Source organism: Schistocerca serialis, chromosome 1 (genome assembly GCF_023864345.2).
Source record: "Schistocerca serialis cubense isolate TAMUIC-IGC-003099 chromosome 1, iqSchSeri2.2, whole genome shotgun sequence".
In the NCBI taxonomy this organism is placed as follows: Eukaryota; Metazoa; Arthropoda; class Insecta; order Orthoptera; family Acrididae; genus Schistocerca; species Schistocerca serialis.
The window spans coordinates 1,025,061,716-1,025,082,552 of NC_064638.1; the positions used below are offsets into that span (position 1 = coordinate 1,025,061,716).

Genomic DNA, 20,837 nt, shown 5'->3' on the forward strand with positions numbered 1-20,837 from the left:
ACATAAAAATAGGCTGTCATAGGTGTTATAAAATTAACAATTTAAAGTTTAATTAGGTATGAAATGTGGAAGTAAAAGTTTATTTGCAACTAGGAATTCAGGAGAAGAATAGATTTTAATCTGTAGGTCCTTCACCTAGTTATAACACTGTTCCCCTGAAATCTTGACAGGACTGAGGCTGAGAAAGATACTTCGAATTTCTTCTTAATAAAATAATTTTATTGAAAATAGAATTTAACACAAGAATATACAAAACTATAATTTCAGTTCGTGTAAAATACTGTCATAAAATCACAACAATATATATTCATATTCAATGTCATCACATTCAAACTGCTCAACATTGATTTTTGAGATATAACACTATGGAATATAATTAAAAGGAACCATATGATTATTTACAATAATGTATAAAATTATAAAAGATTATGTTAAAAACTCTTATAAATAAATACAACAGCAGAAATATAAAAATCACACACTTGGATGTCCTAACTCATAAACATATACAAAATGAAATAATACAAGCACAACACACACTTTTACAGTGCTGAAGAGATAAAGCAGAAGGGATACTCATGAGGGGAACAGATGAAGTACCATTGCACTCTGTGCATGCAAAACACACATGTGTAAATTGCCAAATAATGTCTTATGCAGTACTCACTCTACGGCTTAGTTGTAATTTTGTTGCTACAGTACTAGGAGTAATGAATAAGTATATAAATAAACAATACTGCAAATGCAGAAAATCAGCTGTCAGGCTCCTTGTGTAAATGACAGTTTAAAGCAAAAACTGCTACAAAACTGTAATGGGGTAGAACAAAAATAATTGGTAGTGGAGTGATGGAAGGGGACAAGATGATTGTGGCAAAAGAATGTGAGTGGAAAGGGAGAACCATGACCTGGTTTTTAGACTTCCACAGTAAATGCATTCTTTTTTTCCCTGTAGGTTAGAGATAGTTATGTCAGTACATTAAAATTTGCCATATGTTTTATCTTCCTCTGCAGCTTAATCCCCATTCTCTCTAAGCAAACTTTTATTGATCATTTAATGTGCAAATTCCATGTTAGACAAAGGACAAATGGTGTTTGCTTCGACGTAGTAACTCACTTCAAGCACAGCTGCTGACACCATGTTTTTTGCTTACACGTCTCATCACTATCTCACTTCTACAACAACAACGGAATCTCCTGATCAATATAAAACCTTCATTCTTAAAATTCTTTTACTTGTGCCAAAGTTCCACCACAGTAGTTGTGTCACATACTACTAGATGACAGAACAACATCCCTCAGTAAGGTCATTATAATGATTTTAAAGAAAGTTATGAAATCCTCGATTCTACTGATAGTCCATAAAAAGTATTTAACAGATTCAAATGCATGCAACAATGGTCAGAACCATTGATTAGCCTTTGCCTTTTATGGTATAATGAAAATATAGAGGTTACATAAATAGAAATGATTCCATGATGTAAACAAACAAGGTAAGTATATGACAACCCTGAAACAGTATACAGCCTATAGATTACAAAGTATCTGAATACAACCAGCTTCATATGTTAGCACAGCTACCTCTGAATTTGAGAGTGATATGTCATCACCTCAAATTTTCTTACCACTATGAAACAAAGCTTAAAAACATCTCCCATTATTTCCTTGTTCCTCCTGAGTGTGTGTATTTCAGTGTTTTCCTGTCTCATCAAGACACTATCATTTAACTGGCCTCTACTTGCTCGGGATTGACAGTTTACCACTGAATCATTTTTACTCAGTATCGGTTTTAGACCACAAATTGTAAAGTGTTCAGAATATTAAAAATTGCTTCACATGAGTAGAGAACACACCAAAAGATAGAATGAATGTTACATAAATTATGCAGCATAATATGCAGAGTACTGTTTTGAGGTGTCTTCAACTCTTAAGAAGCGTTTGTTGTGATAACTAGCTGGCTATTTTTGCACACCGTGGAGCCTGTTTTTATCAGTCTATGCTCTCTGTAACAGTTTGATAAGGGGGGGGGGGGGGGGACACACACACGCACATACACAGGACATAAAATACAATCTAAGCGTATTTTTTCCTTAAATATACACTGTACAAGTTTTTCTTTGGCAAGACACCTTCACATGTTGTGCTACATTTGAAAAATATATACCAGAGGATCCCCAGTTAACTCTGCTAAATCATTCTTAAAATGACAATTTAAATTTCAGAATGAACCATTTTCAAATACACATTAAATTATGGAATATTATATACAAAATCATAATATATGATTTCTATAGACTTTTGCTCAGTATCTTTTGACTTTCAACTTAATAATAAGGGATATACATATATATGAATTGGTAACAGTGAAGTCACAAATTAAAAGCTTTACAGGATGTTTATTTAAAAGAGACACAAAGCTTTTTTTTTTTTTATTCGAGAAACTGAGAGTCCCCTGCCGATTTACAATATTTTTATACATTCTCAGAAAAACATATTAATGTGTTTAGCTCTTTCAGCTAAGCTCACACACACACACACACACACACACACACACACACACACACAGATAGAGATAGATAGAGAGAGAGAGAGAGAGAGAGAGAGACAATCACACAGCACATAATTTAACATTCTTTGTTGTATATGTAGAGAGAGAATTCACAGAAAAATGTTAAATTTTTGTGCTTAAATGGGTTGTGTAAACAGCTGCTACTGACGGTATACAATATTTTTACAGTCGACTCGGGTCCATTTCAGCCCGTATAGGTTGCACTGGTTCCACATAGGAAACATACTAGGTAAGTAACACACTGGTTTATTCAGTAACACTCTCATCCAATAACATGATGTTATTCCAGGTTTACAGCACATAACCTTTAGGGGGACACAGATAATAAAGTAATAGGATTCTGAACAACAACATGTGATGAAAACTTCACACACAATTGGCACAAATTGTCTGAAATTATTCACCTATCAGATACTAAAAATGTAGTTTTTTAAGAAGACAATTTGTCCTCTCTAATGTGGCAAAGGTTCCTGGGGTCTTTGTTGATCCTGAGCGACTGGTATTTCCAGCTCGGGTGGAATTGCAGCTAACCACTGGGCAACAAAGTCATCAGCTGCCAGTGGAGGATGGTTGACTAGAGGAACTTCCAGCTGAGCTGCAGGCTGACCTTCTGCAGGTGGTGGCAGCTGCCGCTGAACTCTTGCTAACAGCAGGTGTGCCACGGGACTGCCTCTCTGAGCCTCCACTGCTCGCCTAACCAGACGGTGCGGCACCACAGGTCGGGCCTGCTGTCCCTGTGCTGCCGCCGGCATTGCCTGCTGCTCCTGTGCTGCTGTTGGCATTGCCTGCTGCCCCTGTGCTGCTGCTGGCATTGCCTGCTGCCCGTGTGCTGCTGCTGGCATTGCCTGCTGTCCCTGTGCTGCTGCTGGCATTGCCTGCTGTCCCTGTGCTGCTGCTGGCATTGCCTGCTGTCCCTGTGCTGCTGCCAACCTCACCTGCTGTCCCTGAGCACCTTGCCTGGCCTGCAGAGCCTGAGCCCCTCCTGCTGATGCCACCAGCCTAACCTGATGACGCTGTGTTGCTCCTTTGGGTCGCTGACCGTGTGCCGCTTCTGCCACCCTGTCTCGTTGACCGTGCGCCACTTCTGCTGCCCTGGCCCGCTGACCGTGCGCCGCTTCTGCCGCCCTGGCCCGCTGACCGTGCGCCGCTTCTGCCGCCCTGGCCCGCTGACCGTGCGCCGCTTCTGCCGCCCTGGCCCGCTGACCGTGCGCCGCTTCTGCCGCCCTGGCCCGCTGACCGTGCGCCGCTTCTGCCGCCCTGGCCCGCTGACCGTGCGCCGCTTCTGCCGCCCTGGCCCGCTGACCGTGCGCCGCTTCTGCCGCCCTGGCCCGCTGACCGTGCGCCGCTTCTGCCGCCCTGGCCCGCTGACCGTGCACCAATTCTATCACCCTGGCGTGCTGCTGGTGCACAGCTGCTGCCACTACCGCCTGCGCCATTGCCACGACCTGCTGACCCTGTCCCACTGCCGGTCTGGCCAGCTGAACCCGTTCCACAGGCCTGTCCCGTTGTCCTTGTGCTTCTGGCCCGTTGTCGAATCTGGGGGGAACTATTAGCCTCACAGCAGGCCTGTCCTGTTGTCCTTGTGCTTCTGGCCCATTGTCGATTCCAGGGGGAACTATTAGCCTGGCACCGTGTCTGGGTCCTTCCACCACAATATGAGGCCCCTGGGCTACCATGAAACGTTGCTGACCTACAGCAATTACTGGATTCAGCCAATTCAGCTCTGCTGCACCACCTGGCGGAGGGTGTACATTGTGGTGACGGCGGGCTGGCAAAATTTCCGCTGCACCTGCTGCATAGTTAGGCAATTGAGCAATGTGGTCTGGATTTTCATTGTAAAAAGGATTAATATTTACTTGCAAATGAAGCAAACCTGGCAAGTGTAAATTCACATGAACTGGATATCTTCCATTAAACGGCACAAAATGAACATTATGTCGATCAGGAACATCTGGCTGAGTCCGTTCTGGAAGTATGTGTGTTGGATCATGTTTCAATTGTATATTGGGATTCTTAGCTAGAGCCTCATTTCTAGCCTTTGCTGCTTCTTCTTCCACAGCCTTGACATGTAGGTCATCATTTTTACTGAACAGTGGACACCTTAAGGGAGAAAAATGAAGAAAGTAAATTAACTGGAAACATCAGAGCATTTTTGGTGACAACAAACTGTAACACACAGCAGATAATGCTCCAAGGACTGACACTTTTTAAATATTATTCCAATTAGAAAACACCGTGAATTGAAATAAAATCGCTGTAGCACTTTTTTCTCTTGATATTTTAAAATTTCCTCTCATGTACAGTTCAGGTTTCTATTGTATAATGTTTCTAAGAAGCAATAATAGCCCTACAAGTAGAGTCTGTTACAAAAATAATAAAATAATTTGGCAAACATGCACTCCATTATCCCTGATTTATCACAAAAATACTCTGCACAAGTTTCTGCAATACTAAACTCTGAATCAATCATGGACCACCAATTGGTGTCCTTTTCTTCCAATTTTTCACATTGTAATGCAATCTAAGAGAAAAGATGGTCATGGGAAAAATGTAATAAGTAAGTTCTTTGCACTTCCTTAAAAGATTACAAACACCATTTCTGCTACTTCACACAATACGCATTGCAATGGATGCACCATTTGATAGGATTAAGTTTATAGCAGGGACCACACTACCCAGCATTCACTTATGTGTTTGCTGTATGAAAATGCCACATATCTGCCAGGAGAGATGTGATTTTCATCACAGTTTATTTCTATTTTTGTTTACAAAGTAAGATGACCAAATTTCAAGACACACACAACCAAAGGGAGTCATATACAAGATATACAAATTTCTTTGTGATCTTTAAGACAATGACAGAAAGTCACAATTTTATTAGCACTGCAGCTCGATACAGCAAAGGCATGTGGTAGTATTTGATTAGGAACTATACAGAGAATATATGCAGAAGTCTGGGCAATGGAAACCTGTGGTCAGAAGTTTTATTCTCCAAGGAAAGATAATAGTGGAAGAAGAACTGTCACTGATATGGACTATTTCCATCAAGACTTGTTCATTGTACTGTATAGGAAATTTATGACCATGGTGAATATCATACAAGCCAAAAGGTAGCAAATTTTTACACGACAAAACCGTTTTCGCCGGGGGTTGCCATTTGAGTGGAAGAGTTCTAGTCTTTGGACTTCAGTTACAGAAAATGGAACAATGGAAAACACAGACTGATGGAAAGACCTAATGCTGTAACAGTTAGGGCAACTTTTCTGAGAAAAATGCAAAATATTGGAAAGGAAAATCATTGGTGTCCTGTTATTTACCTTAGTGAGACCTGGCCAAATCAAAATCACTCCAGAAAGCACATCTGGCACTATTCGAAGGGCAGTGGGCATTTGAAAGTATGGCAACGTAAGCAGACTTACTTTCTGTCAAAAAAGATCATCTGAGCATTGCTTTATCAAAATTGCAAAGCCAATATATGTTGTTGTTGTGCTCTTCAGTCCTGAGACTGGTTTGATGGCCAATATACATCCTGCAAATCCAGTGACCATCATGAAGAGATGAAGAGTGATGTATTTAAACATTGGTTTTAGATTTATTACATAGTTCAGAAGAGCTTTTGTTTCTGTTATGGATAATGCCAATGATCATTCAAGGAAAAAGGAGTAAATTCCTAATTCAAATAAAAAGAAGGAAGAAAGTGCTATAAGAGAAAATGATTTCAATTTTGAGCTGCTATGAAGTTTGTTGTAAGCACTGTCATCACTTTTAATGACTCTCTGTTATTCAGTCCTTAGAATAGGACAATTAAACAGCAATAAATTGCTATACCTGCTGTTCCCTCTCTCTCTAATCCCTTTCATCTCCCTTCTTAATAATGTTTCAATATGAGGCAGAACAGCCAATGGGCATACAATGCCTGAGCTGGCATGTGCACCAGTGTTACTCATGGGAAGTAGTTGACCTGTGTTTTCTGCTTCACTCCCTGATTGAAACTAATATTAAAAGCTAAGGAATGCCTAATCGTCTCTTGGGACAAAAACATCCCTGTCAATTCCTAAAGTTAATCACCCTTCAGAATTACCGCCATAAACATGAACCATATGGTCCTTAAAGGCTAATTCACACTGGACATCAACACAACGTCATGTCACGTCACGGTATATTCGCACTGGACATCAAGTCTGTCAATTTGCTGAAGACCAGTGCTGAACGATAAAAGTGAGGTTATGAGATGCCATCTATGATATAAAAGGTTGGAGTATAGTATCAGAAGTGAGGCAACAACATTAACGTAGTTTATTAGGCCATAGTGAACTTTGTGACATATGTTCTTGATCAGTTTTGTGTGGCAAAGTGCTGAAAGTGAAACATCATTTCAAAGCATTGACATTTATTTGCTAGCATATATATCTCAAATAATATTTACAAGGGAATATGTGGGCCTGTTTACCTCATCCATTATTTTTTTCCTTCCTTCACAGCAAATTACGTCATTAACAATTTATTTTTCATCCCTCATTATAGCGGATTGTTTTCACTTTAAAATGTTATTTAATGTAAACTGCTTCATCAAATTATTTTCTCCTTTATACATAGCATAGGCATCAGTACTGTTCAATTATTGCAAACCTACATCATTTTTTGTCTTCGGATACCTGACCTCACTTATGGAAGAACACTCAGTGGGAATGTATCCAAGTTGTCAAGGAACATTTGCAGTTTGCCATGACAACAAAGCAAAATAATAAAAAAAGAGGTTAAGGAGACACAAAAGCTATAACTCCACTATTATAACATGAGTAAGTGTGGTGAAAAAAAGGTCAGCTTCCGATATTAGTAGAGGACTAGTCTGTCAAAACTTTCTACCCAAGAAATGGTGATGTGACATTACATAACTTGATTAACATGATGGCCCATTGACAGCCTGTGTGAATGACGCTATTTGAACTGCATTGTGGAATATTATGACTTGGCATGACACAACCTGTGAACTGACCTTAATTCTACAAGATACTGAACTTGAAAGGCAGTGTTGTGGAAATGGAAGAACAAACAGATGAAAATGTGATGGGAGATTTGATACTGTAAGAAGAATTTGATAAAGCACTGAAAGCTACAAGCTGAAACAAGACACCTGGAGTAGATATTCCTTCAATATTATAGAGATCCTTAGTACTCCCTGCAATGACAAAACTATTCCACCTGTTACGCAAGATACATGAGACAGGTGAATTGCTTGCAAACTTCAACAACAGGGTACTAATCTTAATTCCAGTTCCAAAGAAGACAGGTGTGAATATTTAAAAATCATGGTTGCAACATACACAGCTTATTTATAGAAAAATGTTAAAATAGGTAGAGCTGAATCTGGGGGAAGACCAATTTGGGTTACAAAGAAATATAAGAACATAGAAGGCCATATTCACCATGCAACTTATCTTAGAAGATAGGTTAAAGAAATGTGAATCTATGTTTATAGCATTTGTAGTTTCAGAAAAAGCCTTTGACAATACTGAGTGGAATACATTCTTTTAAATTTTGAAGGTAGCAGGAATAAAATACAGAGCAAAAGATAAAAGATTTGTTCCAATGCAGGGTATGAAACTGCACACTTCATTATCAACCCTGAGATGACGTGATGGCACAATGATGACAGACTGGGAGACATCAGTGCAGTACCTACTCAAAGAATTATCGCCAGGCAACACAATGATGGAAGGCACAGAGTACTATCAGCATCTTGCTCTGAATTACTAGAGCAGGATGTGAATAATAGTGTTATGATTTCATTTACCCAGGAATAAGTGAGGCTGGCAACAATAAAGTTAAAGAAAAAGAAAGCACCAGGATCTGGTAGAATACTGGCACAAGGTTGCATTAGATAGTGGACCAAATTTTATCATATATAACAGAGTTGTTAAACAATTGTCTTTTGCAGGTACAGGTGCCCAGTAACTGAAAATCTCAAAAATCATTATACTAAAAACACTGGGAAGAAAAAGACCCAAGGGAACCAAAATCTTACAGGCTGATCTGTTTGATAAATGCTCTTGCCAAAATACAAGAAAAGCTGTGCCACTGCCTGAGGGACCAGAGATAGGTAGAGGCACGAACCCCCTGTAGTACGGTTTCAGGAAATAAATCACAATGGATACTGCAAACACTACAGATGGCAAATATATTATAGGCGTAATGAGTGATATAGATGGGGTGTTTGATAATTTGTGGTAGTTACCTGCCCTTTTCTTCAAAAGACTGAAACAGATGGATTGTCCCAGGTGTCTGTACAACAGTCCATGAGGTTACTGTACAGACAGACAGTGCAATTAGAATGCCCTGGAAAGAAAACTGAGAAAGGCATCACCAAGGCTGCCCACAGGGCACTGCTTGTGGTCCAGATTTCTGGGATGTTGGCACAGAGCTATTACTGAATCAGCTGCAGAGTATAACAACACTAGAGGCTGCAATATATAAAGTATATAGTCAAATGGTCTTATGCAAATATTGGCTATATAGCTTACATACTGAAAATTTATTTACAGTAGCTGCTGTCAGCCATGTTTAAAACTAGAGGCTGCATCACCTATGCAAATGATGTGCTAATTATAGTAGATTTTATCCCAAGAGCTGAATTAGAGGAAAATAGTATAACAGTTCTTGAAGCACTAAGTCAATGGTTCGTAGAACACAAACTAACAATAGCAGCACACAAAACCTTTTATATGTTACTAAAATAAATGTTATCAGAACGAGAAACCCACATCAGAACAAATGACCAATCCATGAAAAGAAATGAAGTACATTGGTAGCTTGGAGATAACAGCGCCGAAAAGCAAAATTTTTATGCAATATGACAGGGTGTACATGCAGACAAGGAAATAAAATTCTCGGATTTTCAAGTTAAAAAAAAAAATTATTTTTTCCAGGGTGAAAATACACATTTTTGCGATATAGACGAATGTTTGATACTAGTCATTGGCTACCACCAGTCACATTGGAAACGCATGACAAACAGCGTAAATAATATGGTGACTATAACATGATTTTATTGGCAATTTTTTAGAACAGACTACAGATCAGTCCATAACCACAACCAGGTTTTTTTAGTATTACGTTTGTTGGTTTTGCCAACTTGTAACCAAATTGTTGCCTTCGAACCTAACCTATACCTCGGGCTAAGCCACAGAGCAGTGTATCACCACAACCAGTTTATTTATTTATTTTTTCAAATTTGTCATTTTCACCAACTAATAGTAAAAATGGGAATATATGCACCAAAAGGTGCTGTGATAGCAGCCATTAACTTATGTCACTGGTCAAAGGCTACGACTTGTATCGAACATTCCTCTTGACCCCTTTTCCCAGGAGAAAATACACTTTCTCCATGTTATGTGACAGTATACTTTCACTCTGAACTGTAAAAATTGTCAATCCTCTGAATGGTACATGTGTTTTACACCACACACGTAGAAATTATCGGCACCTTAGATAGTGAAAAAACATGTTTTGGGAAGATCTTTAATACACACCAACACATACACTGCATATTTTTATATTACAAAAGTATAAATATGAATGCCACCAAACACAGTATGTTGGTTTCGTAGAACTGAAAATGAGATTATGATGCACTTTTGTCAGCCATCTGACATGTAGAAAAAGGCATTAAAATCCTAAACAAAATAGCAATATATGGCCAAAGAAGTTTTCATCTGGCATTAAGTGCAATAAGAATCTACCACATTGCAATTTTACTTCACTATTGTGGACTATGGGTTCAGCATTTAGGATCATAGAGCCAGACAGGTAAGGACAGTACGGGACTAATGGTGATCACAGAAAAGTGTATTCGTGCACCAGACATGGGCATAGAGAACAAACTGACTGAGGAGCTGCTGGTGATATTAAACTTGCTACAAGAAAGCAGGTGTTGACAGATGTGAGAATTACCGAACAATCAGTTTAATAAGCCACAGCTGCATAATACTAACACGAATTCTTTACAGACGAATGGAAAAACTAGTAGAAGCCGACCTCGGGGAAGATCAGTTTGGATTCCGTAGAAATTCTGGAACTCGTGAGGCAATACTGACCTTATGACTTATCTTAGAAGAAAGATTAAGAAAAGGCAAACCTACGTTTCTAGCATTTGTAGACTCAGAGAAAGCTTTTGACAATGTTGACTTGAATACTCTCTTTCAAATTCTGAAGGTGGCAGGGGTACAGTACAGGGAGCGAAAGGCTATTTACAATTTGTACAGAAACCAGATGGCAGTTATAAGAGTCGAGGGACATGAAAGGGAAGCAGTGGTTGGGAAGAGAGTAAGACAGGGTTGTAGCCTCTCCCCGATGTTATTCAATCTGTATATTGAGCAAGCAGTAAAGGAAACAAAAGAAAAATTCGGAGTAGGTATTAAAATCCATGGAGAAGAAATAAAAACTTTGAGGTTCGCCGATAACATTGTAATCCTGTCAGAGACAGCAAAGGACTTGGAAGAGCAGTTGAACGGAATGGATGGTGTCTTGAAAGGAGGATATAAGATGAACATCAACAAAAGCAAAACGAGGATAATGGAATGTAGTCGAATTAAGTCGGGTGATGTTGAGGGTATTAGATTAGGAAATGAGACATTTAAAGTGGTAAAGGAGTTTTGCTATTTGGGGAGCAAAATAACTGATGATGGTCGAAGTAGAGAGGATATAAAATGTAGACTGGCAATGGCAAGGAAAGCGTTTCTGAAGAAGAGAAATTTGTTAACATCGAGTATAGATTTAAGTGTCAGGACGTCATTTCTGAAAGTATTTGTATGGAGTGTAGCCATGTATGGAAGTGAAACATGGACGGTAAATAGTTTGGACAAGAAGAGAATAGAAGCTTTCGAAATGTGGTGCTACAGAAGAATGCTGAAGATTAGATGGGTAGATCACATAACTAATGAGGAGGTACTGAATAGGATTGGGGAGAAGAGGAGTTTGTGGCACAACTTAACCAGAAGAAGGGATCGGTTGGTAGGACATGTTCTGAGGCATCAAGGGATCACCAATTTAGTATTGGGAGGGCAGCGTGGAGGGTAAAAATCGTAGGGGGAGACCAAGAGATGAATACACTAAGCAGATTCAGAAGGATGTAGGTTGCAGTAGGTACTGGGAGATGAAGAAGCTTGCACAGGATAGAGTAGCATGGAGAGCTGCATCAAACCAGTCTCAGGACTGAAGACCACAACAACAACAACAACAACAACAACAACAACCTGTACACCTTGCCGTAATAAAGAGAGGTGCTTAATATTGGGTCAAAAAGTGTGAATACGACACAGTAAAGGAGATTTACAAGAGGGGTAAAAGAACGGACCTGTAAAATTATAGGCCAATATCCCTAACTTCTATTTGATGCAGAATCCTTGAACATAGTCTCAATTCGAATAAAATAAACTTTCTTGACACTGAGAAACTTATGTCCACAGCATGGTTTTAGAAAGCATCGATCGTGTGAAACTCAGCTTGTCCTCTTCTCACATGATAAAATGAGAAAAGCAACAGGCAGTTTCCATATTCCTAGTTTTCTAGAAAGCATTTGACACGGTGCCCCATTGCAGACTTTTAACGAAGGTACAAGTATATGGAATACGTTCACAGATATGCGAGTGGCTTGAAGACTTCTTGAATAATAGAATCCATTATGTTGTCCTAGATGACGAGTTTTCATCAGAGACAAGGGTATCATCAGGAGTGCCCCAGGGAAGTGTGATAGAACCGCTGTTTTTTTTTTTTTTTTTTTTCTCTACACATACAAATGATATGGCGCACAGGGTGGGGAGCAATATACGGTTATTTGCTGATAATGCCGTGGTGTATGGTAAGGTGTCACAACTGAGTGACTGTAGGAAGATACAAGGCAAATTAGACAGACTTTCCAGTTGGTGTGATGATTGGCATCAAGCCCTAAATGTAAGGGCATTTGCAGCCCTAAATGTAAGTTAATGCTGATGAGTAGGAAGATCAAACCTGTAATATTCAGATATAGTATTACTAGTGTCCTGTTTGACACAGCCGGCATAACGTTGCAAAGCGATAGGAGGTGGAAAGAGCATGTGAGAACTTTGGTAGGTAAGGCGAATGGTCGACTTTGATTTATTGGGAGAATTTTAGGAAAGAGTGGTTCACCTGTAAAGAAGACTGCATATAGGATGCTGGTGCAACCTATTCTTGAGTACTGCTCGAATGTTTGGGATCCGTACCACGTCAGATTAAAGATAGACACTGAAACAATTCAGAGGTGAGCTGCTAGATTTGTACTGGTAGGTTCAAACGACATGTTACGGAGATGCTTCAAGAACTCGTATGGGAATCCCGGGAGGGAAGGCGACATTCTTTTCGAGAAACACTATTGAGAAAATTTAGAGAACTGGTATTTGAAGCTGATTGCCGAACGAGTCTACTACTGCCAACATACATTGCGCGTAAGGACCATGAAGATAAGATACGACAAATTAAGGCTCATACGGAGGCATATAGACGGTCGATTTTCCTTGCTCTATTTGTGAATGGAACAAGAAAGGAAATGACAATTGGTGGTACAGGATAGCTTCTGCCATGCACTGTATGGTGGCTTGCGGAGTATCTACGCAGATGTAGATGTTTTAGGCAAAAGAGCCACATCGAATGAATCGTCAAGGCATGCATTGATAGAGAATCACAAGAAATCTGGGGCAGGGCAGAAACAGCAAAGAGAAGCTACCAGCTCCTTCCTAAAATAAAAGGAAGAACAAGAATGACACAGTTCCTTCTGACCAAGGGAGACCTACCTGTTTGGGACTTGGTCATCATGGACATCACAGGCATCTTCTATCCCATCAAAGGCAGGGCTACCGGTGAAACCAGACAGATGACCTACAAACTAAGTTGTAACCAATGTGCTGCTTTCTATATGATCATGATAACCCACAAGGTGTCTGTCCAGTTGAATGATCACTGACAAACTGGCCGAGATATAGCTGGACCACCCAGTTGCTGATCATGCTGCCCAACACAATATGCTTCACTTCAATGACTGCTTCACAGCCTGCAGCATCTGGATCCTTTCTACCAACACCAGCTTTTCTGAACTGCACAGATGGGAACTCTCCCTGTAATACATCCTTCATTCCCATAGCTCCACCTGGCCTCGACCTTTACCTATTTTTCCTCTTTTGCAACCCCCCTCCCCCCCCAACATCATGACTGCACCTAGCATCCCTGTCCCCATCATGTGCCCACACGTTCCCACAAGCAGCACTACACCTCCCCCTGCTGATACAGTCCACAGTCTGTGTGTGTGTGTGTGTGTGTGTGTGTGTGTGTGTGTGTGTGTTCTAATTCAGAAGCGGGTCTTTGGCTGAAAGCTTAAGTGTACAGCAGTCTTCTTCTTGGGCCTGTCTGCAAATTAACGTCTCCTCAATGTGGTGAGTAGCAATTCATGCTTTTAGTTATTTCATACTGTAGTTCCTACTGTCCAAAGCAAAGCTTTCTCACAGTTAATTCTTTAATTGGTACGCACCATATTGTTTCTTCCAATATGACGTCATCAACTACTCCATACAGCATTGCTTGAAAACTGTTCAGTATGCTACTGTACACTTTCTGTGCTCGAAGCTTTGGGACAACATTCATGTACATTTTTTTACAAGAGTAGTATAGCTATAAATTTCATAACATTTGAAAATGTATAAGCTTTGAGTGAATTTTTGATGGTGATAAACTGCTCAAAATAAAGAATATTATAACACCAAGTGCAGTGCCACATATCACTCCGGCAGAGTGATGTGTAGCACTATCTCCAGCCAGCTGACGAATTGTGGCCATGATCATTTAATGATATAACAGTCTATTAGTTAATTTATTTGGAGGTTTTGTTACGTGTTTCGCTTGTGGCGAGCGTCCGAAGTGACGCAGTGAATCTTCACAAGGCAGTCATGTTGACTGCAGTACGACCACAAGTTGCAGTACTTGCACGGGCTTTGCATATTCTCCTGGAGTTCACACACCAGGCTGGAGCAGCACAGTGTACCACCAAGTAAAAGCATGTGACATAACAAGCAGTATAACGTCCAGGCAAGACAGAAGAGAGAATTTGAGATAATATCAGTCTTATAAATGAACTTCAGATGTTCATTCAATTAATGTTCCATATATTGTAAAATTTGTATATTAGAAGTCACTGTGTCTTGGGAGATAATATATGAAGTTAGTTAGAGAAGAAAAACTTTGTATTCATTAACAGATACTCTGTATTGGTTGAAACTTGTAGATTCCAGCATAACCAAGACTGCATTGGCAATGAAGTCTACCATAATTACAGTGGCATGGTTCAAAGATTAACAGCTTATTATCACCAAACTTTACACTAGTATCGTCTCTGAAATATTTCATTGAGCCAAGGCACATGGCACTTTCATTGACAATTTGTCTGTCAAATGAAGTCTATGGCTTTATTTTGGAGAAGTAGGCTATGTGCCAATGCCAGGCCTCATTCTCTCCATTCCTGTTTCTTTCACAGCTGTCCATAACACAGTGACATAAAACTGAACTGCATTAGCAGTCATCAAAGTTGTAGACATGCTACACGACACATTTAACACTGAGCTACAAGAAGTAGAGGACCCCACATCAGTATTTTTAAACATACCCTGAACACCTGTGCAAATGGACAAACATTTGGGATTTAACTAATGATTAAGAATACGGCCACTGCAGCTAATCTAGCATTCTGTTTCTGCAGCAGATGTGGCACTGTATCAAACTGGATAAACTTTGCAGCTTCAGGTAAAGGATAGTTCTCCTCACTGGCAACTATACTAAATTGTTATTGAACAAATATACTAAGTAGTAACTCCGCAAGGCCATATGTCAAGCAATATTTGGCACTTTTTTTTTTCCACAGCTTGTTCCATAATCATCTCTCTGTCACTATGATAGGGCCTGCTTTCTTACTATGATTGTATTCAATAAACCTTTAAGCTTAAAATATATTTACACTGGCATTTCTCAGCAACAAGCAGACCTCATACTGCTGAATCCTTTTGTTTGCTGCCACTATAAAAATGAAACTTCATTTTCCTGTTTTACAGGATTCGATAGAAATCCTTCTGTTGGGTACAAATACTCATTAATTTGTATTTTAATGATTTTTTTCCTTCTCAGCTCATTCGGTAAGTCTCCCCTGACCCGGGGTTCTGGGTGGCTTTTCTGAACTGTACCACTTTCCCTAACTCTCACCAGTCCTTTCCCTTCACCACTCTTTCTTCCCCTTCAACTCTTCTGCCAGACAAAGGAGCCACTGGCTCTGAAAGCTTGTAAAAGTTAAACCCTTGTGTGTGTGTGTGTGTGTGTGTGTGTGTGTGTGTGTGTGTGTGTGTGTGTGTGTGTGTGTGTGTGTTCCACTGCTGCCGCTTGGTGAGTAGATTTTTTTATACATTACATTTGATTAATTTGCATGCTGTTCAGAGAATTTGAGCAATGTTACAGAAAACTGAACAACACATTAAGTTTGTAAACTGAGTTATTTTGTTCATGCATTTATATGCTTGCTCACTGCTCAAGGTCTCCCCTATACAGGGCATTACTGTTCCTCATCCCACTGTGTATATAGTTACACGTAACAGCACACAGGTACACCAACAGCTGTGCTGTGTAGGACCTATATGAGAGCAAAACATTTTTCACTGTCCTGATTGGTGACGATTTTTGCCCCCCTTTGCCATACAGATATCTCCCTCATTGCAAGGTTATCAATACGAATAATTTCTTTAGCCAGTGTATGTAAGGGGGGGGGGGGGGGGGATCCCAGATTTTTCCAGGTTAAAAATACTCTTTCTCCTGGGTGAAAACACACTTTTTCTGTGTTAAGTGACAGTATATTTTCCCTCGAAACTGCAAAACTTACCAATTCTTTGAATGATTATGGTTTTATACATGGGCGTAGAATTTCCCGGCACTTCAGAAAACGAAACTTAGGGAAAAAGACACGTTTTGGAAATATCTTTAATGTGCAACAACATGTGCGCTGCGTATTTTCATAGTACGAAAGTATACATTGGAGTTCCGCCAGACACTGTATGTTACTTTCCGATTCATTGAAATCGAGATTGCGATGCACTTCTGTAAGCCAGTTATAGCTCATGTCATGTGATCTCGCCCACCGATGACAGCAAATATTCTGAGCATAGGATACGTGATGTAGTCAGCCAACGGCAACAACACTGTTAAGTAGCATGAACACACAAACAGGGAAATTTAGCTTAGATTAATATACGTAGTGTTTCTACAAGAAAAGCAAAGCTTTCACATATAATTTTGGTCTCTAAGGTTAATAAGCTGCAAGAGAAGCTAAGCTTTTGCTTACAATGTTGATCTTTTCTGGATGTGTTACACTTTAAGATATATCACACAAATGTGCCAGTAAAATTTTTAATAAAGACATAAATGTCTGATATTCAGGGTTCAAAATTCATCTAAATGGCTTGTCATCAAAGAGTCGATTTTTAAATAGGAGTCAAATGATCTGCGATTTATGAAATTCATGGTACATTCTCGCACAAAGTTCAACTGCTGTATAAGGATGTTTACTTTCAAAGTAACGCTTTTCGAACTATCATTCGCAATATTTTCTCGTGGCTTGTTAGAAACAGGTTGATTTCAGCAGCTGCCAGAGAGTGCAGATAACAGGCGACATCGTACTTGCCCAGCTACCATGACGTGGGAAGCCCATATGTATGTATGTGGAAAATATTGAAAGATCATACATTATGTCATAAAAGAAACAAGACATCAGAGGATACTTCAAGAGCATTGGAATTTCGTGAACCATACTCAAATGTGTACATTCTTATGTCCAGATTCCCACTGGAGTAGACCTCGACCTGATATTAAGCTTCTCAGTGTGGTTTTCAGGATGTAAATTTTCTTGGAGCACCAGTACTGTATTACATCATGTTTGGTTCTTTATTACGGAATAATGCCATACGTGCTAGAGGATGAAAATGTGCACCTGAAATGCAGCGAACAGTTGAAACTAGCCAGTACTATGGAATTAAACATTTTGTTTCAAATACATTGACTGCCTCTGCGGAAAAGTTAATGAAAGTCAAATTTCTTAGCAAACAGACAAAAGTAACTTCAATGTTCTGCAAGGCGATTATGACTGTCAGAAAGGTGGAAATAAAATAAAATTTCCGTAATTATGTGAATGTATTTTAAGTCACTTGATAGCTCCCAGCCACAGATATCCATTTCGTTTTCATTTGACGTGAGAGTAAACGAAGGGGAAACAGCAAAATCACTAAATGTAAACACGGGTCACATGGAGACTACCCACTATAACTCAGACTGCTCTGCGCATAAGCCCCGGATCTATGATATTTGCTAACTGGGTCAATAATAATAATAATAATAATAATAATAATAATAATAATAATAATGGTCATCTTGTAGTGCACATCTTTCTGAAAAGTCTGAAACACAAAACATATGTGTGTCGAGGGAATGTAAGACATGTTATTTGGTCGTAAGTGTGCCCAAGTGCAGTGCCACGCCTCTTCATACAGCATTCTTCTATCGCATGTCACTGTATTTAGCTCTGTGGAATTGAAACGTGTATATTTTGTAATGGTGGCCGTCAAACTATATTCAGGCCAGTGGAAATTGAAATGACCTGTGGTGCCTCTCCTGCTCCCAGTCGGCCGGTTTGACAGCCTGCCCCCTCTTACAAAAAAATCTTGCAATTAATAGCGGATGGGATTATTTGTAATCTGGAGAACAAGGACTCTTCAGAAAATCTGCACTCTTTATTGCCTATTAGCTAATAACTTGCTGTTTTGTGCGACATAAAATTAAATACAGGATACATAAAACCAATAAAGACAAGAGACATGCAAGAAAGTACACATTTCTTCAATCCTTAGCTCCTAGCATTTTCTTCTCTCTAATCTTGTTACAGCTTTCCATGGCATGCTTTCCTTTCTGCGGAAGAATCTATTACCTCATCAGAGTTCGTCAAACGTTTTGCTACATGAAAAATCGAAATGTCGATATATAATACTGAAAAAGCTGTAAATACAAATAATACCCAAGACTGGTGTGATTTCTCAATCTGATTACGTCTGTTTTGTCATTTTGTAACACACACCAAATAATCAAGACTGTTTTGGCACAAATGGTCATTTTTATAATATGACAATATAATTTACAAAGTACCAATATCAAATGGCTATAAGGCCTACTACAAGCAAAAAGCTTTATAGGAAATGATTTCACACTTCATTCATACGCACCAGTTTCTCAAGCATGAGATTGAGAAGTAGTATTACGAAATTTTTATAAATTTGGAATCGCCTTACTCTTCCATAATTTTTGTGATGTCCTCGTTGCTTCTCCTTCCTTGTTCTAACAAACAATCTTGTCACCACCAATTCTGTAGCTATTCCTGCCATTGGACAAATTTGTTCGCCGATTAACTTCACTAACCCTGCCAGAATCACAGGTTCAGTTATCCTGCAATTATTCTCCGGTTAGGCGTTGTTACGTGCTCATACAACATGTTTTCTGCGTTACTTCCAGAATAGAACTTAAACGGCTGCTAGCCGGGAACTGTACAACTGGTCCTTACTAGTGAAGTGATTGGGCTGAAAATTTTCTGTCAAAATCCCATTTCTTGGATACACCGAGAAGATAATACGTAATCTTTCTCACCTGTTAGTCATTTATTTCCATTCTGGTAGTCTGAATCTATGGATTTCTCTGGTAATTATAACAGCACTTATCACTCGCAAACCCAATCAACCACATAATCAGACCGTGATTGGCATTCATCCGTTCTGCTTTACTCCACTCAGCTCGTATAGCCCCGTCCCCTTTTGTCTGAGGAAAGTTCATTTCTAGATGCGACGAGGATTCTCTTGACAGAGACATCATGTACACTATGCCCACATTCAAAAATCAACTTATGATTCACTCAGAAATCAACTTAAAATATGTTCAAAAATTTTCAGAAACCAACAGGGATGCATTTCAAAATCATATGAACGATCTATAGACCAACGTGCGCTGGATGCTAGAGCTTTGAGAAACAAGTTTTTTTTTTTTTTTTTTTTTTTTGGTCAAGAATATGAATTTGGTTCCCCCTTTCCCCAGCATCTAGCTGCTTGCACAGGCAACAGTCACATTCCTGTAGCCAGAAGCGGGAGAATCTACTACTCAAACGCGATTCAACTGTGCATGCATGAGTCCGCTCGTAACTGCTAAAACAAATCTAATGTAAACATTTGTGATGTCACGCTCATTGGAGGCAATTTGTTGCTATGAAGCATTGCATTGTCTTCCAAAAGCCTTTGACACATTTTGCTGTTGGCAGAGGCTCGCATGAGCACTGTGTGTCGTCGTCATACATGGCACATTTCCTCTGCAATTTAAGTTATTTTCATTTTTTTTCTCTAGTTTATGTTTTATTGTTGAAGTATTATCTTGCAGTAGCGGGATACAGTAATATCCTTTGTTAGAGTATCGGTTCTTACCAGTCAAAATGACAAAAATTTAACAGAAAACTAACACAATGAAAAATTCCCGGGTTTTTCCCGGATCTCCCGGTTGCCCCAGGTAATATACACCCTGTTAGCTTACTATAGCACACAGTCCATAATAAACTTTGCCTCTTTTGGTACAAGAATAGTGGTATTCACCTTCTGTTTTGTTTCCGATATGAAGTGTTGGACCTACAGCAACAAATCTGAGCACAAAACCTGTTTGTGGCTATAAAGTGGTCCAAATACAGCTGTTTTCAAACAGGCTTCTGGTCAGCTTCCAACAGTTAACTTTTTGCAAGACTTCATCTGTGGTTGCAGCTTTGGGAAGTACTTCATTTGTATTATCTTCAAGAAGGGTGGAGCCACATCTCACACAAGACACACATCTATCTACTGTTGAAAATGAAGGGACTCCTTATAAACCTTATCCAACTTTGAATGAATTTCCATTTGTTCCAAATGTTACAAACCATTGAAAACAAAGAATTTTTTTACCTAGGCACAGTTTTCCAGCTTACAAATCTGACAGAAAGAGGCGAGCAAAATCAGACATAACTTTATTACCTTAAAAATTAGCATGAACAAAACAGTTCTGCTGATGAAGTCAACAGTTGATATACATTACTGCACGGAGTATGCCAACATAACAAAAATAACATTCTGTTGATATCAGCACCACCTCTCTACTGAGTCAACAATTTTTCACCCTTCTCTCA

At 39.4% G+C, this 20,837-nt stretch overlaps 1 protein-coding gene across 3 annotated transcripts in view; it reads right to left on the minus strand.

Annotated features, from left to right (window-relative positions):
* Nucleotides 1-226: 226 nt before the first annotated feature.
* Nucleotides 227-20,837, minus strand: part of LOC126413549 (uncharacterized) — a 241,448-nt gene continuing 220,837 nt past the window's right edge. For 2 of the 3 annotated variants that reach the window (XM_050083273.1, XM_050083274.1), the window contains 2 exons: nt 4,440-4,666; nt 228-4,358 (listed from right to left, as the gene is read on the minus strand). In XM_050083273.1, the coding sequence (XP_049939230.1) occupies nt 3,019-4,358; nt 4,440-4,666 (1,567 nt within the window). In that variant the 3' untranslated portion in view covers nt 228-3,018. Of the gene's footprint in view, nt 4,359-4,439; nt 4,667-20,837 lie in introns of all 3 variants that reach the window. The other variant, XM_050083275.1, reaches the window with a different exon arrangement.